This window comes from Puma concolor, chromosome D1 (assembly GCF_028749965.1).
Source record: "Puma concolor isolate L17-30 chromosome D1, mPumCon1.1.hap2, whole genome shotgun sequence".
NCBI lineage: Eukaryota > Metazoa > Chordata > Mammalia > Carnivora > Felidae > Puma > Puma concolor.
In genome coordinates, this window is record NC_141676.1 from 33,002,122 (window position 1) to 33,027,964 (window position 25,843).

At 33.0% G+C, this 25,843-nt stretch overlaps 1 protein-coding gene across 11 annotated transcripts in view; it reads right to left on the bottom strand.

Annotated features, from left to right (window-relative positions):
- Nucleotides 1-25,843, bottom strand: part of METTL15 (methyltransferase 15, mitochondrial 12S rRNA N4-cytidine) — a 295,673-nt gene that overhangs the window by 210,251 nt on the left and 59,579 nt on the right. Inside the window, exon 1 of one of the 11 annotated variants that reach the window (XM_086677777.1) lies at nt 15,149-20,203. The exons of the other annotated variants lie outside the window; for them this stretch is intronic. Within the exon in view, the coding sequence (XP_086533903.1) occupies nt 15,149-15,184 (36 nt within the window). The 5' untranslated portion in view covers nt 15,185-20,203. Of the gene's footprint in view, nt 1-15,148; nt 20,204-25,843 lie in introns of those variants that run through there. 11 annotated transcript variants of the gene reach the window in all.

Below are 25,843 nucleotides of genomic sequence, written 5' to 3' on the forward strand. Positions count from 1 at the left end.
AGGACATAAAACAGTCACAGGATATCCAACTTTTGGATTTATTTAACATTAATATAATCCTAATATTACAAATTGATTCACTAATGAAAAAAAACTTTTGCAAAACATTCATAATAATCTGATATTAATAGTATTATGTACCTCTAATGCACCATGTTCTTATTTGTTGACTAGTCTTCCTTTCCGTTTGAAATAAGAAATGAATATTTCTTATTTTAGGTTACCTCTTTTAATCAAATACAACTAAATGACATTTTATCCCCATGGTCTTCTAAATATAGAAATGATTAGGTTCTACCTTGCACCATGATGAGTCACACTTGAATAGTTGAGCTATAGCTGTGAATCTGATAATGAACAGGGTACAGATGCAGAATTTCAGAGCTGAAAGGGACATAACACACTATTTATTCCACCTCCTCATTTTACTTATGAGGAGACCAAGGACCAAAGAAGGTAGATGTTTACTAGTGGAGGGCAAAGCTAATACTAAAACTCAGATCCTATGCTCTTTCCACTTGATCTCATAATATTCTTCTACTGAAATTATACAATAACACTGAAATAAACGATCAATATTTGAAAAAGTATTTTTTTCTTAATATGAAGATAGATATAAGTAGGAACTTTGCATCTTAAACCTCCAACACAGTTGAAAGCAATCACTGTTCTACTGTTCTAAATTGTTTTAAGACTTTATGAAGATAAACCCAATTGAATTAAATTCCAAAGACACTTATGTTATATATATGGCCTCATATAAATGTCCACCCATTATATGTAAGAGCAACTGGGGATAATTGACTTCTTGACAAGTTACAGTTTTCAAATTGATATTGAAATTAAGAGCAAAAAATTAAAATACTTAAAATCACAGCCTCATGGGTAGTTAGAGCTAGAATGACCCATAGAAATAATGCTAATTTAATCCCATTAGTGTATACTACTCTTTCTAGAGTATTCTTAGCATTCCTTTATACCTTTCAGAAATGATATCCTTTAAGACTCAGCTAATGCTGCTCTCTGAAGGGGGAGACTGACAGAAATCAAGGGATTTGCCCAAGATCATCCTGCAGACTAGATAATTAAATGATTTGTTTTTTTCCAAACCAAGAATTCTAATCGTTGAAATTTTCACACTGGAACAACACTGTTAAAATTGGACATGAAAACATTTTTAGCCATGAATAGCATGAGGGCAGATCTTTCAATTTCATTTTCCTAATGTTGATTAGTCATTTCCAATCTGTGCAAGATTTTTAATAGTAAGTTCTCATCCGAATTTGGAAACAATATGGCCTGATTTCACTTTAAAATTTCTTCCTATGAATATTTTCTTTTCTGGCAATTACTAATTTTGAATTTTTAGAATTGAAGTGTTTTTGAAAGAATTTTAGTTAAGCTTCACCTATTTGCAACGGACACCTATTTCGGTATTTTTTTAAATACTGAAACGTCTCAAGCATATACTTAACTTTCTGAATTTTTTTTCAGGAGGTAATTAAATTTAAATGTAGTGTTAACTAATAATCTGTATATTTACTGAACACTCAGTACAGATAAGGCCACATGAGGTAATACAAAGATATTAAGCTATGGACCTTCAAATTTGGTAAGGAATTTAGACATGCATACAAATAACTACTAATAAAAATAAATCAGCAATACAAGAAAAAGCATATTTTATAGGAGTGAAAAAAACATATTTATGTCAATCACTTGTAAGATGGACAGAATCGGGGTAGGTTACAATTCACTCAGCTGGGCCTCGAAGACTGGGCAGAAGTCCAAAAGCACCCTATCTTCTCACTCTCCTATATTCTCCAAATTCAATTAGCTACCAAGTCCTGTTGATTTTATCATATAAATATGTCTTAAGTTTCTCCGCTCCCATTTTAAATTCAGGCCCCCTTATTTCCTTGTTTTACTACTGCAATAGGCTCACACTCATATCCGCACCTCTAATCTGAATTCTAATTTTTCTTCTACACTGTTAACAGGATATCCTTTCTGAAATAAAATTGTTAACATGTGACATTATTCTCCTCAAAAGCTCTCCAAAGGTTCAAGATAGAGTCCAAATTTCTAGGCATACTGGATAATATTCTTCAGATTCTGGCCTCTGCATTTCTGCCTAACATTATCTCCCACCACTCACACATGAATTTTACAATGTATTCCTTAGCCATATGGTTATAAAACATAATAAAAGCACATGCAATTATCAAACATGCTGAACTGTCTCATGTCTTCTCTCCCTTCTTTCCTTGTTCCATCTCGCTCATTTTATTCTCAAACAATTACAAGGATTCTGGTATATCCACAGCTCTTTTCCAAAAGTTGGAAATACAACAGTAGGCCGAAACAGACATGGCCTCTGCTCTCATGTAATATTTAACTGGGGGCCTTAGTATCTTTAATATATTCTTCTTTCTTTCTCCTTTCCTCCCCTCTCCTCTCCTGTCCTCTCCTTTTCTTTCTTTTTCTTTCTTTCTTTCTTGCTTTTTTCTTTCTTTCCTTTCTTTGCTTGCTTTTCCCTTCCTTCCTTCCTTCCTTCCTTCCTTCCTTCCTTCCTTCCTTCCTTCCTTCCTTCTTTCTTTCTTTCTTTCTTTCTTTCTTTCTTTCTTTCTTTCTTTCTTTCTTTCTTTCTTTCTTTCTTTCTTTCTTTCTTTCTTTCTAGAATACACCTCAGGAAGATGTCCTAAACATCTCTGTCCCCAATGCCAAATAATGAATGACACAGAATATAATCAATAAATATCTACTGAATAAATATATAAAGACAAAGAGAATTAAATCTTAGCAAAGGTGTAGACATAGGAAAGAATATGTTATATAGAGTTTGATTGGAATCCAGGATGTATTAATAGAAGAGAGGAGAAAGAAAAAGGGAGGAAAGAGAAACAAGGAGAAATTAAAACTTTCACTTATGTGCCAGATACTGTGTAATTTGTTGTGATATGTTCCCTCTCTCCATCCTAATAGTAGCCCTATGAGACAAACTAGGAAATAATGCTGGAAGGTAGGGTGAAGCAACTGTGGCAATCCTAAAAGGCCAAGGTAAGTGATTCACATCATATTTGCTAGAAAATGAACGCTTTTGAAGACTTCTAAAGTACATAAAATAATGTAACTGCCAAGAGTATTAGATGGGTGGCAGGTTGTGAGAATATAGCTGTGACTTGGTATAGAGCATGCACCCAGGCCAGAGGACACAAAGGCTGAGCTGTCAACAGAAATGGAGAGTAATTATGATAAATAACAACATACAATGCACTTATTGAGTGCTTATTTTATGAACCAAAAATGGTGCCAAACATTTGATCTGCATCATGTATTCATTTTATACATAGGCATAAGCAAGCACACACACACACACACACACACACACACACACACACACATATTCAGTTAATTGAATGTGATTCTTACACATTCTAAGTTACTATTATTATTACTATTTTATAGAGAAACAGGAGATTTAAAAGAGGGTTAGGTGAATTGTCTGAGGCACAGCTGATGAATGTTGGAAACAGATTTCAAAAGCAATCCTGTGTCCTGAACCTAACAGCTTTGCCTTTCTATAGAGGTAGAATAGACTAATTAGATGTAGTGAGTGGAGAAGTGAGAGAAAAATGATTACAAGGCATGCTATCTGGGTAACTAGGAGTACACAAAAGACAATATTTATTGTGCAATTATTATGTGCCACCATACATTATGCCACACACTTTAAAAACTTGACCTAATTTAATACTTACAACAGATTGTACGGTACATAAATAATTCCATTTCACAGATGAGTATATCAGAGCCATTTACTTAGGAAAACATACATTGGCAGTGTAATTATAGATAGAGGCAGAAATAAGCATTTCCTTCTCCACCCTTCTACTCTGCCCTCACCACCTCCCAATTAGTGTTAGAAAGGCCAACGAACAACTTCTTTTACTCCAGAAGAGAGAAAAACAGAAGTATGAGAAGATACAGGCAGCTTGACAGGGAGAACAAAGATTTAAGAACTCCACGTGGGAATAGAGTAACTCTTTGTAGTAAACTGGAAATAGTGAAGTGAGGGGCCATACTGAGCAAAGATTCTGAAGAGAGTAATAATAATAAAAAGCTGGAAACACAAAAACATAATAAGACCAATTATAACAGCATTAATGCATAGTGGGAGGAAGAAGTTTGATTTCCTAAAATACTTAAAGAACACTAAGTTCTAACTCTATTTTTAAAGCTCATCCTAGTCAAAAACATTGATACATTAAAAAAAAAGTAAGATAAATTACTTTCATTATATATCCAAATTGTATTATGTAGCCTTTGCAAGTATTGTGCCCCCAATACAGTGTAACGTAGCACACATTAAACCAAATGCAACAGAAGAGAGCCCCTTGATGTAATTAGTGAGGCAAATGTTAAAAGGGAGATGAGCTAGTCATTTGGACATGATATGATAAATATAATGGATATTTTGACTAAAAAAAAAAATCACTAGAAGAAGTTACCTGCTTTACAGTGTCACTGGAATATTTATAATTGCTAAACAAACTATTGTTGTACCATTGTGTATTGAATCATACAAGACTATCACTGACTTCTCTCAGACTTTACTTATGTATCTGTCTAATCTACTGACAGGTAGACATTTATCACACCGAAGAATCTGAAGACCCAAAATAAATTAGAACATATAACTGTGAACATAGAAGGCTACCAACCTTATAGTCAGCTAACATTCTGAACAAACATTTTTTCTACCAAACTCCTTGATTTATTATTGCCTTGTCAAGCTCTGTTGAGTATCTGTCTGCTACACGCTTATTTTGTTTTATTTGTAACTATTACATGGGCTTATGTAAAAGCAAAAAAAAAAAAAAGTCTCAAAAGGACATAAAAGTTATACCACAAACAAAACAATCAATGCACTGCAATAAATTTATCTCTTTTCCCATTTTATCAAGAGTATTGGTGTTACTATAACTCATTCTGCAAACATTTCATCTTGTAGCTTAAATTCCATCCTATTCACAATAGAAAGCTTTACTTGTCATAACAAAACTTATTTTTCTCTTGTTCATAAAGTATGTTCTTCAGTTAAATTAAATAATTATAGTATTCATCTTTCTCCAGTGATAAGTAGGTTTGCTCTTATCTGTAACACGGATGGGTTTCAGTCATAAGTCCCAACTATGTACAATGGACTGCCACTTGATCTGCTTGCAGATACATACAATGCACAAATTAACAAAAATAGCTAAAAATAATATGGCATGGGTGGTCACCATAAGCTTAATTTCACAGACATTTCTGGCCCAGACAATGCCAATCTGTTAGCATCTTTTTAATAAGAAAAAAAGTTTTTATCTATACCATCAAGAAACTCATATGACATATTCTGGACACACTTTCTCTGAGAATGCCAGACAAATATTTTCTTATAAATATTATTAAATATATAGATTGTTTACAGTATTCACAAAAAATAATGTGAAAATAATGGCATATTGAGCTCTTTAATCAGTGTGCTCAGCAAATGCTCTTTTCAATATATTTTTTTTTTTTTTTGTCAGAGGGGCAAATGTCATTTTACTGATGGCACTTTCAATGTGGTTCTAGTACTAAATTTTTATCAGCATTAAAATAAAACCAATAATGGTAACATTTTCTACTACTTAGCCTTCAGATAACAACTTTGTACAAATGAAAGCAGACCAATATATACATAAGTACTGGTGTCCAATCTACTGTGCTATGTGCGCACACAAGAAGGCATATGTGTATGCACATGCATGCATACATATAAAAGCAGATGGGTACAAACTGCCAATGTACTTGACTTGTTTAAATATGTGACTCAAGGTTGGACAACTTTCAGACTCAGAATAGGGTACACTACACTACCACGAAACCCTTGTGTGGAGTAGATGTTAGAAAGTAAAATTTAAAGAGAAAGAGTTTCATAGGTTAGTAAGAAGGAAAATCATTAATTATTTTGAAAATAATTCAAAATAATCAGAAGAAACAGGTTCAATAAAATATCTGAATACTTTTAGAACTGCCTTTGTGACTTTCAAGTACTATATGACTTGAAAAATAAGACATAAATGAGGCAGCAGGGTGTAAAAGAAGGAGACTGGAGGTTACAATATCTAGTTTCTGGTCCAGAATCTATTATTTAACTGCCATAAAAGTTGGGCAAGTTACTTCTCTAAACCTCAATTTCCTCATATGCAAATGGAGATAAGTATATGTCCTACTCCACATCACCAGGTTATTGGGATATGGAAATAAGACAATATACATAAAGGAATTTTGAAAATGGTATAGTGATATTTAATAATACTATTAATAAAATGCACTTTAAGGTTAAGCATCAATTAAGTGTCTGACTCTTAATTTTGGCTCAGGTCATAATCTCACGGTTCCTGAGACTGAGTGCTGCATTGGGCTCTGCTTGGTATTTTCTCTCTCTGCCCCTCCCCAGCTCATGTGCTTTCTCTCTCAAAAATAAATAAACATTTAAAAAATGTACTTTAAGAAAATAATTATTCACAAAAGACTTAAATTCCATAATAATTTATACTAAATACAAAAGTAATTTAGCAGACAAAAAAAAAAAACCCACTTTTTTTGGCTTCTGAATCTGAAGAAACACTAACAGAACATTCAGTTGGCAGATGGTCTTTAAAAGGAGACTCTCTGTAATAAAGGGAAAAAGTCATGATTCATTTGATGTGATTGGCTTCTTTTTATGTAGCATCGAGAATGAAACTGTTTAACAGCTGTAACCAATGGTACTCATCTATCCACCCAATCTTGTCTGATTGTGGTTTGATAGTATTGCATTGTCACACTAGGAAAGCTAAAGAAACAAAATGGCTTTAGTTTTCATGAAGATTGGCCTTATTAATGGACAGCTTTCCTAACAAGCGATTATTAACTTTTATCAGGTGTTAACATCTGTTTCAGTAACATGGCAGTATGTTTACACGTCAGAATTTTTGTTTAATTCTGTGATATTTCTAAACTGATTTGTTTAAATAAATTCAGCAAATAAAAGAAGCCTCTCCATAATGTAATGCTTCTAGAGGGAGAAATTTCAAAACTTTTTAAATGCAACAAAAATCACTAATGATAGATCTGAAATAAGACAATTTCATAATTAGTCTGTCTTTGGTATGCTTAAAACTAAGAAAATATCTTTGAGTTATCTTTTAATTCAGCCCAAATTAAAAAAGCAAAACAGTTTACTAGATGATCTTTAAATTCTTTTTCTTTATATTTTTAATTTTTTTATTTGAGTATAGTTGACACAAATGTTACACAGTTTCAGGTGTACCACATAACTAGTCAACAATGCCAAACATTATGCTATGCTCACAAGTGTAGCTACCATCTATCACTATACGGTACTATTACAATACCGTTGACTATGTTCCCTATGCTGTTCCTTTTATTCTTGTGACTTACTCATTCCATAGCTGGAAGCCTGTATCTCCCACTCCCCTTCTTCCAATTTTGCCCATTCCTCTACCCCTTTCCCTCTGGCAACCAACAATTTGTTCTCTGTAAATACTCACTCTTTAAAAATATTTTTCCATGAATATTATTTTATATATAGACTTCTGAGTCATATAAATTTTACATAGTCAAAACATAAATTTAAATTAAAAAAAACAAACCCCCAAATTGGAAACATTTGTTGGTATTCTCAAATAAATAACCTAACCATGCAGAAAAAAATTATTCCAAGTGACTTTTGAGTAAAATAAAAAATATTTTAATTAAAAAATTTTATTAGTGTTTATTTATTTTTGAGAGAGAGATAGAGCACAAGCAGGGGAGGGACAGAGAGAGACAGGGAGACATAGAAATCTGAAGTAGTCTCCAGGCTCCAAGCTGTCACCACAGAGCCTGACGCAGGTCTCAAACTCACCAACTGTGAGATCATGACCTGAGCCAAAGTTGGACGCTTAACTAACTGAGCCACTCAGGCGCCCCTAAAAAATATTTTTTAATGTAAGAATTATTACTTTTCTTTTTCAGATAGTAATAGCTTTAAAAAATTTTATTATTGCCCTTTAAAATTTTATCACACTGCTGGTCATATTTTAGAGTGGATAAACAATTCCATCTAGGGACAATGAATTGGGCAGTGGGGCAAATTTAACTGCACTAGTACTCTGACATATTACTAGGAACAAAGAATTCAAAATTTCTCAATTCTTAACTGACCCGGAAGACTTTATACAACTTTCAAATTGGCCAGTTTACTCAAAGTAAGCACTATTCATATGAAAATCAATTAGCTAATTATCTCGACAGTAAAGAAAAATTATATACTTATTGTATAAATTCTGTATGCAGAATACAGAATTTTACAGTATAAATTTTGTATGGAAACATAAGAATTATTAAAATAATTCCTAGTTTCCTGATGAACATTCAATCTACTTGCAGAGACCAAACATATCTATAGAATGATTAAATAAAAAGAAAGAAAATTCCAGGCATGCTAAACACCAGTATATAATTAATGGCAGAATTAATAACGAGTAAACTATGTTTTACAGAAGCAAATAATACGCCACGCAGTCATTGTCTCAAAAGTCCCCTTTATTAAAAAATCATGGCCCAAGTCAAGCCTGGATTATAATTAACTAAATATAATAGAGGGGAAAAAATATGCCCCCAGGGTACAGAAAAAATCTAAAACAAAGACAGAAAAATATTATCCTTGCATCATTCATTGATTTAATTGTTTGAAATACAAGATTTGTAATAAGAAATAGAATAGACCAGGTTGAATGTTAGATTGTTTAACCTTTGTAAGTCTGCTCCTTAGTTATAAAATGGAGTCAAAAACACTGCCTTACAGATTATGTGAATTTTGTGTTTACATATAAGTGCTTAACTTCCAGAAACATAGTGAGCGTTCAAATAATAACAATCACAATGACAACGATAATAATTATAACACCTACTACTTCCACTGACAAAAAGTAGAACAGACGAGAGCCCATGGCATGACAGGACTTGCACTAGGATAATAACAGATGGAGAGGAAAGGGTCCATATGAAAGAAATGACAGAAGGAATACGACCATAAAGAAGTACTCATAAGAACTAAGGCTCAGTTTGGATGTAAATACTACACTTGGAAAAAGGTTAACATTGTCACACTTTCAAAACTAATGATAGTGCTTACCAAAAGATGGTATCATGAAAGGAGATAATCTGTTTTTCAGGGAATTACCATGATCCTCTCAAATCCGGCCCTCTCAAAATCAGAAGCATGAATTTAGAAGCAGAGGTATTTTTCCTTAAGACTCATCATCATCTCTACTTCACCAATATAGTTTTGTATCTAAAACAAGGACAAGAACAGGTTCTATTCAAGATCACTAGCAAAAAATAGTATAGTTAGGACCTTATTTTTTTAAAATATTTTATTTATTTTTGAGAGAGAGAGAAGCAGAGAACAAGCAGGGGATGGGAAGAGACAGAGGGAGACACAGAATCTGAAGCAGGCTCCAGGCTCTGAGCTGTCAGCACAGAGCCAGATTTGGGGCTCCAACTCACGGACCAAGAGATCATGACCTGAGCTGAAGTTGAATGCTTAACCTATGGGGCCACCCAGGCACCAGGAACCTTACTTTTTTTTTTTTTTTTTTAAGTTTGTTCGTTTGTTTAAAGAGCAGGGGATGGGCAGAGAGGCAGAGAGAGAGAATTCCAAGCAGACTCCACACTGTCAGCATGGAGCCTGATGCAGAGCTCAAATTCACAAACTGTGAGATTATGACCTGAGTCAAAATCAGGAAGTTGGATGTTTAACCAACTGAGCCATCCAAGCACTCCATTTGAGTTAGACCCTTTTATTATTACTACTACTAATAGCAAAGATTTATTAGATTCTTTCTATATGTCAAGGAGAGGGTTACTTTATATAACAACTCTATGAGATAGATGTTATTATTATTTCCTTTTCATGTAGAGAAGTCACCTAAGCTTGTAGGGTTAATAAATTACAGATCCAAAGGATGAAGTCTATCCTCTGAGTTTACACTCTTAACAAAACCATTTCCTACCATTTGTTTTTGAGTAGCACAAATACAAGATCACATCAACAATTCTGCTCAAAACTTTCTGATGGCTTCTATTTCACAAAGCCCTTTTCAAAATATGCCCAGCACACCTCACCCAATTTGTCTGATTTCATCTTCTACCCTTCTCCTCCTGGATCACTCTATTCCAATTACCAGAGCCTCCCTACTGTTCCTCAAACACACTCCTGTCGCAAAGCCTTTGCACTTAAGTGTCCCATCTGCCTACTCCACTGCAGCCAGATATTCAAGGCTGGAGCACTTACCCTATCTTCTCTTCCGGGTCTTTGATTAAATATAATTTTCTTAGTAAGGCTGTCTCCAGTAAAGCTATTATTTTAAACTGAAACTCTTTTCCTCACCACTAACACTCCTCAATCCCTATACCTCTTTCTTGTTTTCCTTCTTCCCTATAGCATTTATTATTTGTTGAATGTATACATGGGTAAACGGATACAAATATATTGGTAATTAAACACAATTTGTTTTCAAAAGAATAAAGGAGAAAAGGCAATCATAATTAATATTTATTTAACATCTAATGTGTGCCAGGAAGTCTACTGGGTGTTTAGTATATATTAACTCACTAAATACTCATCTAATCCTCCTGTGAGATACAGATTTCCCCTATTTTATAAAACAAGAACAAACTCTGAGGTTAAGCAGCTTTTCCCAAAACAAACTGTAGTAAGTAATGAAGCCAAGTTGTAAACAGTGCCTTTTTGATTCTGAGGGCCAATGAGCTTCCTGCTTTATCACCCTGCCTCCTGTAAAGTATTTTAGGTACTAGCTAAGATTTACATATCTAATCTAGCATGTGTAAACTCCATCAATGGAGAGATGCAATCATAGGTAACTTTTCAAGTAAATGGCATCGTGATGATTAGTTTTATGTGTCAACTTGGTGTGGCTATAGCACCCTGTCACTTAATCAAACACTACTCTAAGTGTTGCTGTAAAAATATTGTGTAGATATAGTTAGAATCTAAAACGAATTGACCTTAAGTGAGATTAGGTGAGTGAGTGGGGCCTCATCCAATCAGTTGGAAGGCATAAAGAGCAAAAACTAAGGTTTCCTGGAGAAAGAGGAAGTACTACTCCAACACTATAGTATTGACCCCTACATGAGATTCCAGACTGCCAGCCTGCCCTACAGATTTCAGATCCCCACAAATGTATGAGCCAATTCCTTAAAATAAACTTCTTAATATATATGTATTCATCCTACTGATTCTTTTTTTCAGGTTCCAGAGAACACTGACTTTTACAAATACTGCCTAAATGTCTGAAACAATAAATAGGACAAAACAGAAACTCCAAATGTAGACTTCCAGCAATGCTATGAACACTGCAGGTTATAAATATTTGTTAAGTATAGATGAACAAATAGATGGCTTACTTAAAGTGGAAAGAAGAGAGGAAGTCTATAAAATCCATAAAGAAAATATTATCTACCAGGAAAAGCTTTAAATAAACTTTGATATGAAACAAACATCTCGCCTGATTATTACAGTGTTATTAAAATACATTAAAGATATCCAGAATTAGGAGCACCTGGGTGGCTCAGTCAATTAAGTGTCCAACTCTTGGTTCCAGCTCAAGTAATGATCTCACGGTTCGTGGGACAGATCCCCACGCTGGGCTCTGTGCTGACAATGCAGAGCCTGCTTCGGATTCTCTCTTTCTCTCTCTCTCTCTCTCTGCCCCTCGCCCACTCTCTCTCTCTCTCTCTCTCTCTCTCTCTCTCTCTCTCAAAATAAATAAGTAAACATTAAAAAAAATGATATCCAGAATTAGTGTTAATTTTATTTGTTTGAATCTTAGATTCACTATGGGCTTCTTTCAAGTGTTCTTTACTATAGGTATTGGCATAAGATAGTTCTCCACATAATTCAATAGAGTCCCAATATAGTGCTGGAAAACAGATGGGTACCCTTAAGAACACTGAAAATGGAGTCAGCAAAGGGTGGGTTCATTTAGAAAGCGGTCTCCACTATAAATGACTTTGGAAAAGTCATTTAATAAGTCTCAATACTGTTGTTTAAAATAATGAGATAATTCATATGAAAATGTGTTGTACACTGTAGATCACTACACAAATATTATTTTTGCCATTAAACATTTCATGGTGGCAATAATGGCATGGCATCTAATTCTATCTCATATGTGTTTAGAAATACTGTATTTCAACTGGAATTTAAATAAAAACTTGAAACAAAAAAATTAAAGAAAACTGCCTCTCAAAACACCATATATCAAAGATGAAAAAGTTTAAGTCACTTGAAATTATTATTTTTTATTTCATTTGTCTATGAAAAATAACTAAGAAGCTCGAAAGTCTCACTATTAGAGATCTACTACTCTTTGAGTTCAACTGTAATGGGAATCTCAAAAGCCCAGAGCATGGTCTACATTCTTGAACAGTTCATGACCTGTGTTGTATACTTCCTGTCTCTCCCCCAATTTTCACACCTCTGCATTTCCAAAAAGTATGCTGGAATACTTGAAGCAATAACCCAAAGTATATAAATATTTTCAAAGCTACAAAGGTACTTAGGGACACCTGAGTGGCTCAGTTGGCTAAGCATCCAACTTCAGCTCACATAATGATCTCACGGTTCGTGAGTTCGAGCCCTGCATCAAGCTCTGTGCTTGACAGCTCAGAGCCTGGAACCTGCTTCAGATTCTGAGTCTCCTTCTCTCTCTCTCTGCCCCTCCCCTGCTTGCTCTCTGTATCTATCAAAAATAAATAAACATTAAAAAAAATTTTTTTAAGCTACAAAGGTACTTAAATGCCAAATATATCCATTACTACAGGGACCATTTAGGTTTCAAAACAATAATTGTAATGTGCAAAATAATTATATTTTTAAGCACCAGGACTATATTATGTTAGAATACAAGGAGCAACTTCTTAAAACAAAAAATGTAAATTGCTATAAATCTAATAACAAAAGGAAGCTAGTCTTCTCAATATATCTTCTTTCTTCCACTTTTCAAGTGGTACTTGAGTTACTTCTATTTATGAAATGACCAAAAAAGTCCAATATTTTCAATCCATTCTAAATTAAATCATCTTTACATGCCTTCTGGATTTAAGGAAGAAACATTAAACTAGATGAAAAGTCAATTTTTCCAATCATTCTTTCAACCCTTCACCTAAAATTAAATGCCTACCCTAAATTTTCTATCTCCAATTCTAGATTTATGTTGCAGTAAACATGACTACAAACAAGTTCATAATCAAAGCGTGTAAATCTTTTAGTTATGCCATGTTGTGTACTGCAGTATGTGATCACTTGTTATCGAACAATATCATTTATGTCTTCATAATGCAAGTACTAAGCCTATTTATTTAATATGATTTTAAGAGAAGATACCATAAGCCAGAGAATATGATCTTTGAATGAATACCCAATCCTGAAAAGACATACAAATAAGCAAAGAAGAAAGTATAGTTCCCTATGTTTGAAGTAAAACATAATATTCCAAATAACTTCAGATGATTTGATTAACCATTATAAAACATGCTTTAAATATGTAAACATTAAGTATAGCAAACAGAGATCAGACGCAGGCTAAGAGAAAATAAAAAATATATATTAAAATATTAGTGCAGATCAAGAAAATTCTTCTTACTCTGGCTAAGAGTTATTAGAAACAATCAGCACTTTCAGTTAGTTAAGGTATTTTACTGTCAAAACACAATGCTAAGCTATTTTCTATTAGTTCTCACAAGAGACTTAAAAATAAATCAACTTTACCTTTCAGGAGTTTATCTAACTTCAGACATGTAATTGCTGTTACTTCTTAAAATATTTCTGTGCCAAAAGAACTCTTCCACAATATATTACCACTTGCTTTTTTATACTCGGAGTTCAAATTAAACACTAGAATACTATCCACAAAGCCTGAAGTATACCACAGACTTATATCCGTATGGTATTTTTATAAAAACATTTTTAAGTTGTAAAAATGACTATTATTGACTAACTGTTCCACTAAAAAATAGTTTTTTATGAAAATATACAGACTTTGAAAGGTAACTTTCTTTATGCTAGATAGAAAGGCCAAGTAAAATTTCGATCTTTTTGTCTTTTTAGCCTCTATTCCAAGTTTTTCCTGTTTTTTAATTTTAGTTAATAATTGAATTCTCAATAATACCTGAAAGGTACAAAAAAAAAAAAAAACTGTAACACAAAAGAGAAAAAAAGCAATTTGAATTACACCAATACCCAAACTAATGACATCACAAAAAAAAGAAAGCTTTCATAAATTTCATCAACTTACATAGAGTAAAGGTTTGCTTTTAAAATTACAGACAAAATTTTAAGTAAAAGTATTGTCACTCACTTTTAAATTCCACTGGCAAGTGTAAGAACTTACAAAGCTAGTTTGGTTCTACAAAACAATTTATAACTTCAGGGATAACTATAAAATATAAAACTTATTATGGTAATTATATGAAGGAAGCATCACTTGTCTTCTGGGAGATAATACAGAATCTAACTGTTGTCAAGCAAAGGTATATTAATAGGCTCAATGTTATAACTTCATTGTATAGTATAATGTAAATAAAATCTAGTATAATTCTCATTAGTGCCATTCTACATCTATAACTTTGGTTAAACAAGTTATAACTAAAGCACATGAGCTAAGTATGATAAATATTGCCTTGCATCATTCCAAATCTTGAGAAAAAGTTCATTTAATTTTTTAAATAAATATTTTATTTTTTAAATGTTTACTTTTTATTTTTGAGAGAGAGAGAGAGAGAGAGAGAGAGAGCGCTAACGGGGGAGGGGCAGAGAGAGAGGGAGACACAGAATCCGAAGCACGCTCCAGGCTCTGAGCTGTCACCACAGAGCCCGATGTGGGACTCAAACTCATGGACCATGAGATCATGACCTGAGCCAAAGTTGGACGTTTAACCAGCTGAGGCACCCAGGAGCCCCATAAATAAATATTTCAATTTAAGTCACATTATAATTCTACCTAATGTAAACATTAATTCTGCCTTTTCTGTCATAATCGCTTACCCAGGTTTTGAAACAGATAATTAGTAAACACTTCATGTATAAGCATGATGCTAAGCTCTGTATATAAAAACAGGTATGTAACTTCAGGAAGCCACTTCACCTCTCCAGGCCTTAATTGCCTAAATGATAAGGCAAGGGGATTAAAAAAGATAATCTCTTCAAGCTCAAATATTCTAAAATTCTAAAATAAACAGGATCTAAATATAGCTGACTATAAATTCAGAGACATCTTCTTTGCATTTTTAATAGAGTTAAATAGACTTAAAATAACTCTCTTATAACTTAATATCACGTCAAGTGCACTGGAAATTTAAATCCAAAGAGTTAAGTAACTGAAAGATTGATAAATCCTTGAAATAATGATTTTTCCTAAAATTCCTGAAAAATAGTTGAATTTCATATATATCACTTATAAAAATATAAATTATTTTTGTTACTGCTAGCTACAGGAGGGGAAAAAGGCTCATGTGATGAAGGGATTTTATTCATGTTCTAGGATAAATGCAAAAAGAGGCCATCTATTTCCCTTCTCTAAATAATTATTGTCACACACAAGAAGAGAACTATTAAGGGAAATTTAGATGTCAGAGGTCTCTCTTTATGAGACGTAATCTTAAAATCATCAATAATAAACAGTATTAAATCAACTTTTGAATAACCATTGATCAAGAAAAAAATTAAAGTAGACAATAAAGTATAATCACTATATAAGAATAGATCAATTACATTAACTCAAAATACAGAGCACTGCAGAGGACTCTAGCAGGAGCCCCAAAAAGAAAAAATTATAAATCAATAACATTGCAAATACACATGAAATCTGTTTCAAAGAACTTTGTGGTAATGGCTTCATAACTAAGTGCTGTTGCAATAAAAACACAGCTGACTGTGATCAATTGGGAGTCTTTTATTAAAATTTCTATTATAATGTTATTTGAACAATTCACAAAATACTCTTGCATGACATCCTACTGATATTTTATAAAATGTGAAGTTTACTGTACTGGCTAGCTAATCATCACTGGGAATCATCAATGCAAGTGAACTCATGGAAGTTTAGTCCAATTATAACCATTCACCCAGTTGTACACGTCAACTGATAAAAGTAGTCATGGAATCAGATTTTTAAACTGGTCTGTGTCATTTACTACCACTTCCTCCATGCTTAATTGAGACTAATAAGTTGATTCAGATTTATTTATATTTGTCAGAATAAGAACTGGAGAATAGATATAAGGAGTTTGTAAACAAAGTTCAAAAAGAATTCAAATTAGAGCTTTTGGAAAATTCCTTGGGAATTATTTCATGGTCTCTTTCTCCATAAATAATATTTGATATTGACTTTAGGCATAATCCTATCTTTATCTACTATGACATTCTGTAGACTTTGTTTCTTTCTTCGGTTAATAAAAAATGAAGATACACAGGATGAAATGCCATTAAATTAAGCACACAAAAATCTCATTTGGTAGTTCAAGTTATTAGTGACTTTGCAGCAAGGTTTATAACCCCAAAATTCTAAATACATGTTAAAGAAGGAAATGAAACTTGGAATTATGATTAAACATTAAATTTAAAATTTCTTGAGGGCTTCTGAGGGAAATAAAAATTCAACAATAAATTTACTGGCATACTAGTTCAGTCAATTTATACTATCACCTATATGCTACACTTTATTATACACTTAAGTGTGTTCTAGGAAATAAAAACAATAAAATAAGCTATATACCTAAATTATACATCGAATAAATGATGATATTTCATGAATGCAAACATTAAAAATAAGTTAAGATGAATGGGTTACTAAGAAACAAGTTAATATATTTTTATACTATCATTTATGCAAACAATCACAGTTTCCTTTGGGAAATAAATATTATTTTACACTGAAAGAAGTTAGTGATGACATTTCCCAGTGTAAAAAAATAAATAAGGTAACAGGGAAGAATCAGTTATCCATCTATATGATATGATTAAATTGACTTTGGGTAAATTACAATAACAGCCATGCTCCAAAGGGCTAACAGGTACAGCTCAGCCAAGACTATACGGAATGCACCAAGGCTTTGAAACTAAGCAGCTTAATACAAACTCAAGTAAGTCCTAACATCAGTTTTGCTACTGATATTATGTATCACTTTTTGGTTTTTTTGTTTTGTTTAGTTTTATTTTTATTTGAGAGAGCACTCCAGTGTGTGCATGCGCTCTCATGGCAAGTGGGGGAGGGGCAGAGAGAGGAGAGAGAATTCTAAGCCAGCTCCAGGTTCCACAAGGGAACAAACACAGGGCTCCAACCCACAACACTGAGATCATGACCTGAGCCGAAATCAAGAGTGCCCCTATCTACACCTTTTTGAAAGACATTTCCGGGGAGCCTAGGTGGTGTAGTCGGTTGAGTTTCCAATTTCCACTCAGGTCATGATCACGCAGTTGGTGGGTTCAAGCCCCGCATCGGGCTCTGTGCTGACAGCTCAGAGCCTGGAACCTGCTTTGGATTCTGTGTCTCCCTCTGTCTCTGCCCCTCCCCTGCTCACAGTCTCTCTGCCTCTAGAAATAAACTTCAGAAAAAAATTTAAAAAAAAAGATTTCATATCTTTCTGTTTCTTCTGTACATCTATACAACATTATTTATTATGAATATTACAAACTAGTAAGCTAACATTTAGGCATGAGTCGAGTCAATTTTTTAATATCCGTTTGGTATCATTACATCAATTTTTAAATTCATAGTAAGTTAGTTCCAATAAGTGAATATCTGACTTTATATTTTTCATCCCTAAATAAATCCAAACAAAAGATCAAAGTTATTTAATAATTTTCACTGTTAAATATCACAAATTAAAATACCATATATGCCTCAGTTTAAAACTTTGTCAGAATATTAAAATATCTCTCCAATGATATATTTGAATTTATTTTCAAATAACATACGTAATTCATATTCTTTGATGAACCAAATGCCAGAAATAGGCTAAGTCAACTATGATATGTCTCAGAATATTTTCCCATTTAGAAAGTTAATTGGATAAAATTTTGTGAAATGGTATTCATTGTATTTTCAAATGCCATGAAAACTAGTGTAAGGAAAGGTAATGAATAAAATATTAATCTAATCTGGCATAGGCCGGGGTAGGGGGAAACCTAAAAAGAATGAATGGTAAAGAGAAAAGTACCCAAGAAAGTAATACTTGCATATCTAAATTATAAATGCAAATACTACAACACTAAAATTTAAGTTATAGTCTACAATTTTATGGAATCAAAAACATTTCTTTTCCATATATTTGATCACTTACCTGTGTGACATAAATCAAACCTCACAGTTTCTTATACATGAAAATACAGTAAAGCCATTCCCCCAAGTAATCGGTTAACTTACAGTAGCAGTCAAGCACTTTTAAGTAGAGATTAGTCCAATTCTGCTGTCAATAAATTGGATAGGTATCCATATACATGAAGTGGTGAAAATATCACCTAAAGACCTTTCCAGATCAGAATATATACTTTTTTCTTCTCTATTCTTATTTTCCAAATTAGAACACTTCAAACAATAAATAACAATGAAAAATAGATAATGGCTTCTACTTCCTCCTCCTAGTTTTTCCAATATAAACTTAAGTGCTTCTTTTTCATACCTTGTTTTATACATATGCAAACATAAATACACATTTTTTATAAAGTTTATTTATTTTGAAAGAGAGAGCAAGAGAATGATTATAAGTGGGGGAGGGGCAGAGAGAGAGAGAGAGAGAGAGAAAGAGAAGGAGAGAGAATCCCAAGCAAGCTCTGTGATGTTAGTGCAGAGCCTGATTCAGGGCTCAATTTCACAACCATGAGATCATAATCTGAGCTGAAATCAAGAGTTGGACCCTCACCTGACTGAGCCACCCAGGTGCCCCAAACATAAATATATTTAAATACGCATATATAGCTTTTCACTACAAAAAAAATAACAGATTAAAATAAAATTATACAGTAAGTCTTGTATTACAACTATGAGGTAACTATGTTTTACTGACATGTAGAAAAAACCCAGCATTTATTGTGTGCTTCCTATGTATCACGTACTATTCCATATGCTTTTCTTCAATCTTCATAATGACTCTGAGTTATATTTTATTAATATCCCCTACCTCCCCTACCAGTCCTACTTCATCCTTTCTAAAAGCTGCATGTGCAATCTTATAATTCTATTTAAGCATTTCCTGAATGATAAATTTTCAAACATTTTCAAAATCTCCAGCTACCTAACTGCATGTGCTCAAAGTTCAGCTAGGATTTATTTAGTCAAAGAGGGCCATAAGCAACGCCAAAGTTTACAAACCCACCTACTTTTGTGCAGAATCACCTCTAGATATGTGGAGAAATTTAGTTACTTTTATATTCATTAATTATTATTTTTAAAGAGCTAGTATACCCCATAGATTTCTGAAGCTTTCTATTATATACTTCTGAGAGGTTTCCAGTAAAGATTTACTTAAGGTTATTCAGTTTAAGCTCCTCAAGAATAGAGTTGTTTTTATATTTTTATGAGGTTTGTCTCCAAGTATAGATACACAGTGTCACCCTGTGTACATCCCATCTGATTACTGGAATGAAGATATGTGATTGGTAAACTAATTTATTTCCAAAAATACATACTTAAAGATTAACCAATATGAGTACATCTTCAAAGGTTTTACCAGTCTATTCTATCCAAGGAATCTCCTTGCTTTTGACAAGTATACTATACATAGATTGATTAAGCTTACTTAACCACAGTATCCTCTTCCTAAAAGTTTTTAAAAATGCTGTATTACTATAGTGTAGGGTAAAATTAAGATGATAAAAGTACTAAAGATAAACAGCTACACTGCATTTAAAAATATTTTACATAGAGGAGTACCTGGGTGGCTCAGTCGGTTAAGCACCCAGCTCTTGATTTCGGCTCAGATCACAGTCTCACAGTTGGTCCTGGGATCAAGTCCCATGTCGGGCTCTGCATTGAGTGTGGAACCTGCTTAAGATTCTCTCCCTCTCTCTCCCTCTACCCCTCCCCTACTTCTGCACACTCTCTATCAAAATAAAAAAAACAGGGGCGCCTGGGTGGCGCAGTCGGTTAAAGTGTCCGACTTCAGCCAGGTCACCATCTTGCGGTCCGTGAGTTCGAGCCCCGCGTCGGGCTCTGGGCTGATGGCTCAGAGCCTGGAGCCTGTTTCCGATTCTGTGTCTCCCTCTCTCTCTGCCCCTCCCCCGTTCGTGCTCTGTCTCTCTCTGTCCCAAAAATAAATAAACGTTGAAAAAAAAATAAATTTAAAAAAAATAAAAAATAAAAAAAACAAAGTTTAAAAATATTTTACACAGAATTATTATCCCACTAAATATTCTCAAGCTTGTAGGATTTAAAGCTTTGTTCACACTTGTCATCTATGCCATTTTCATTCATAATATAGGTACTATATATTATTGTACATAGTGAAAAACTAGGCAATTATGGTTATTTATAATTAACTATTATGAAACAAGATGTTTTCATCTCAAGGTATGAACCACTAAAACAATTTTTATTATAAATATAAAATCCAAATTCATAAAATTAGCCTTCCAAATAAATTAGTAAAAACACTGAAAAATTATATCAAGAAACGCAAATCTTAAGCATATAAACATTAAGAAATCATTTATTTTCTTGCTGAATGTAAAATATTTGATAATTATTGAAAATAATACAAATTTCTGTAATACAGGTTTCCTATATTTGCTATCCTTATAACATTATTTCTTTAACCCACTCCAATCAGGTTTTTCAATCCCTACTACTTTCCTGACACATCTCCTCACAAAATCTCCAATGACCTGTATCTAGACAAAACTCAGTTCTTATCTTACTTGACCACAGCATTTTATACAGTGGGTGATTCATTCCTCAAATTACTGTCTTCCCTAGCCATGGCTTTAAATACCCTCTATAGCCTAACTTTTCATTTATTTTCTAGACCCGAACATCCAAATGTCATATTTGTCATTTCTACTTGGATTTCTACTATGCATCCTACACTTCACACAGCTAAAATACAATACTTGATTCTACTACATTTTAAATACATACATATATGTGCATACATATATATATTTATGTTCTATATAAATGTGCATTTTATATTTATTTATGTATTAATTATGTCTTCCCCAGTAACTCATAAACTCCACGAAAACATGAATGTTTTCTTGTTAACTGTTACATCCTCAGGGCTGTGAACAAACCTGTTTCAGCACCTGAAACATAGAGCTCTATAAATATGTATTAAGTGAATGAATAAATAACATACAGAATTGGAATAAACGATTCTTCACTTTGCTTTTGCCCTGGGCTTTAAAATAATACGCAAAACAGTTTTAAACCTAAAACCATCAGAGGGTAATAACTGATGAACTGTTTTATTTTTAAGTGAATTACATAACAATGGATTTCTTTTGTTTCATAGCAAAGTCAAGTTGATCCTAATCAATAATAATAAAAAAAAAAAAAATGATGATGATGACAATAGCTACTAACTGTTCAATGGCTACTATATGCGAGTCACACTTGAAACGGCTTTATACATAATTAATCCTAATTAACAATTTTAAAAGAAAGGTATTTTCATGTTCCCAAATGCAAATAATGATAGATATAGAAACTAAGACTCAAGGTTAAGCAACCTGTCCAAGTTCTTTTAAAGGGGGGGTTAGGATTTGAGCCCACCCAAATCAGTCTGACTCAAAACCCAATGTTTTTAAAATAAATGTTTTCATTTCTTCTTATTTTTAGTGTCTACTCATTTTCAACAGTATTCAACTTAACCAAAAGAACTATCAATCAATAGCTACAATGTGTAACACACCGTAGGACAGTAAACAAATATACAGATATAATCCCTAGTCCTATAAAGCTTATTATATACAACTTAAGGGACCACTGTAGATAGATTTCAAATCAAAAAAATATTAAAATATATATATATAAAGCAATTATTTTATATATATTTTTTAAAATGCAATTTTCTTCTTACCATACCCCTTCTGGCATTAAATGCATTAAGTGAAATGTGAATTAAGTAGGATTCATCATTACAAACTTCCAATATATCTCCTTTACCCAGGGATGACATATCAGGGCATTTTCAACAGTTTTTCTCCATCACACATTTGATGGAAGATGGCTTTCACAGGTGACACATACTGCTAGGAGCCTACTTACTCTGTAGGGAAGATAAGACTGGGTTTGATTCCTAACCAATACCCATCATTTACCATCTTTCCCCCATATGAACATATATGAGAATATTTGCAAAGTATTAGGTAACATTACTATAACAATAACCTGAATTGGCTATAATTTTAAAAATTTGCATTTGGTACTAATGACAATAAGAGAATGGTAGTTAAGAATTATAAACCCAGCACAGTCCTAAGTACTTACATGTATCATCTTTAAATATTATTAGTAACAAATTACTTACAATTATGACTCATCAATGTGTCTCTACACATATGCTTGAGACCTTTATGTAACACAGTAGTTATTCATGCCTCTGGGCATGAATATTTTCTTTATTATTTATCTTGCCATTTGGCCATTTTTGAAATCCACAGGACAAACAGGAAAGAAAGGAAAATAAATTTATTATCAGTCAATGTTTTATCTCTGTAGCTATTACACTTGAGAGGAAAAAACCTAAACCTGGTAAAAAAAAAAATATGGAAGATTTAGTGTATGTGTAAATTATTAATTAATTACTAATGCTTTTACTTCCTTTACCAACAATAAAAGGAAAAACTGGTAACACTCAATGGCAATTGTCATAACTCAATATTCTTATTCAAGTCTTAGAGACCACCAGTAGAAGAAAAGGCCTAAAAAATGAAATAAAATACCAAAGAACTGGGGAAACTCGTGTTCAAATGTTATTCATTTTATTTGCATTGTTTATAAAAACCATCTTGTTCCTACCCCATTTTTCTAAGGCTAATAATTATTATGACTTGAAAGTATTCATGTCAATGATACTGAGTTTTTGTTCCAAACAGTAAAAAGATTAGCACCCCAAATTTTTTTAATGGCCACATTGAAAGTAAGACATAGAGACAGAAGATTAAATGTTCAACTTTACATATAGTTAGGGAATGTAAATTAAAATAGAAACAAAATACTCTTGACAAAAAAGTGTATTAACATCTGGCCTTGTAGGAGGGCGACACTGATAACACTGTTGGCAGACTATCACCTGGTAGGTGTTTCTGGAGGGCGATTAAGTAATATGTATCAACTACCATAAAATGGTCTATGTCAAGTAATTGATGCGAATGTAGTAATTACATAAGTGAGATACCAATTTTCCATACAAAATTGTGAATAATAGCAAAAACTAGAAACAAAGTGTATTTCTTTTTTTTAAGTTTATGTATTTATTTTGAGAGACAAAGAGCATAAGCAGGGGAGGGGCAGAGAGAGAGGGAGATCAAATCCCAAGCAGGCTGGGCACCATCAGCACAGAGCCTGATGCGGGGCTTGAACTCACGAACCAAGAGATCATGACCTGAGCCAAAATCAAGAGTCAGATGCTTAACCAATTGTGCCACCGAGGAACCCCAGAACAAAGTGAATTCCTAACAACAATGACTGCTTAAATATTTGTGGTATATTTTTATAGCAGAATCCTATACAGTTAATATACTGTATTTATGTTTATTAATATGACAAATGTTAATGATAAATTGCTACTCAAAAATACTGGTGTAAGAGCAGTGAATGTGTATATATGTATGGGTTTTCATACTCGCATAATCTTGAATAAGCAACCACACTGCCAGTAAATGTGGCTTAGTAGAACGGCTGGGCAGGCAAATAAATGATAACAGGAGCAAATTAGGCAGTCAAGCATCAAATCATTTCTACCTCTATGGAAAGGAAAAAAGCAAGTAACTTGGGTTCAGTATTTCTTCCAAGGAAGTGTAAAGCACTGAATAGTCCCAAATCAGAGATGTGATAATATAGTAAAAATCACAGTCTTAAATTATAGTAAGGTCCTAAGTTCTAGTCCCATATACATACAATGAACTCATAAAGGGTTGTTCAACTTTGTTTTAAATCCATCTGTCCATCCATCCACCCAAAGCAATTTAAGCTACAACCTCTCTTCAGACTTTCACATTAAATGTTCCTTCTAAGGCCTAAACACTCTAGGATATCTAAATTCCAAAAGATTCTATCACTTTTACCACATCAGATGAGGAACAGATGCCAAGAAAAGCATGAAAATTCATAAATCCAGTGAAGAAAGCATACAATTTCAAATGCCTTCCTAACTCCTCTGATCATGTGAGTAGTTTAATTTTGCAGTTCCCAGAGTTCTGTGTTCTAACTTTTACTTTTTCTTACCTAACCTTTATAATCCAAATGTTGTGCCTCCATTGCCATATTTCACATTAAATACAACTTTCTATGTGCACAGAAAATATTTTAGTTGGAGTCGTCACACAACCTGAAACACTTGAGACACTCGTCTCAAATAAAACATCTGCTTTGCCACCAAATGTTTCAAATTTGAAGACATTTGTTTCAATCATCTTTGTAGAAATTAGCATTTCTCTTGATTTGAGGCCAAATACTTACAAAAAATTACTATATATTTTTTATGGAGCGATCTATTCCCTAGTAGAAATCTGAACAAAATTCATTTATTTTACTACTGCAAAAAAAGTTTACATAAAATATTTTCAAACTTTTAAATATTTTCTTCCAGACTCTGTGAAACTTTTCATTTCTAAAAAGACTTACCAAATATCTCAACTAATGTAAAGTTTAAAAAATAACTACAATGTGAATCATTGAACTTTTCTCCTAGTGTGTCCAGCTAAGAATTATTACATTTATAAATTTATCAAACCTTATCAAACTCATAACTTCTGAATTTTACAAATATTATTTAAAAACTTACGATACCCTTTTGATGCCCTTTATGAAGCTATTCTACCTTGACAAAAACAGTAGGTAACATTTATTGAGTATATTATGTGCCAGGAGTTTTTCTAAGTTGGTGTTTTATACGAATACTTTATTTTTCACAAAAACCTTACACAGTACCATAATAACTCGATCTTACATGTAAAAATAATCTCACAGAGTTAAAGTCAATGGTTCAAGGTCACACTGGTAATAACTGGCAACACAAGCCAGGTCCACTAGATTACAAAGACCACACTTCCTAAGATTGGATATCTTAGTGTAAAAGAATACTGGATGATAATAATAATAGCAAATACTTATTTAAAGCTGATTAGGTACCAGGCAGTGTTCTAAACATTTTCCAACATCAACTAACTTAACCCTTGTTATACCCCTATCCTAACTTTATAGATGAGGAAATTTATGCACAGAAGAGAATAACTTGCCCAAGAACACAAATAGTACTTTGCAAGATCAGAATTCCGACTCAGACATCGTGGCTCCCAAATGAGGCTCTTAATACTATATTACAAAAAAAAAGATATTTAAATTTTTTGCTACACACAAAAAAGTGTGAATAGTATGATTCCAATTCTATAAGAAAAGAACAATCCTTCAAACACAAAGAGTTTGGAAAGATATATGCCAAGGGTATTAACAGTGATCACCCCTAATAACAGGGATATTTTTGGTCTCCTTCAAACTTACCTGTGTTTTCTTAAGTTTCT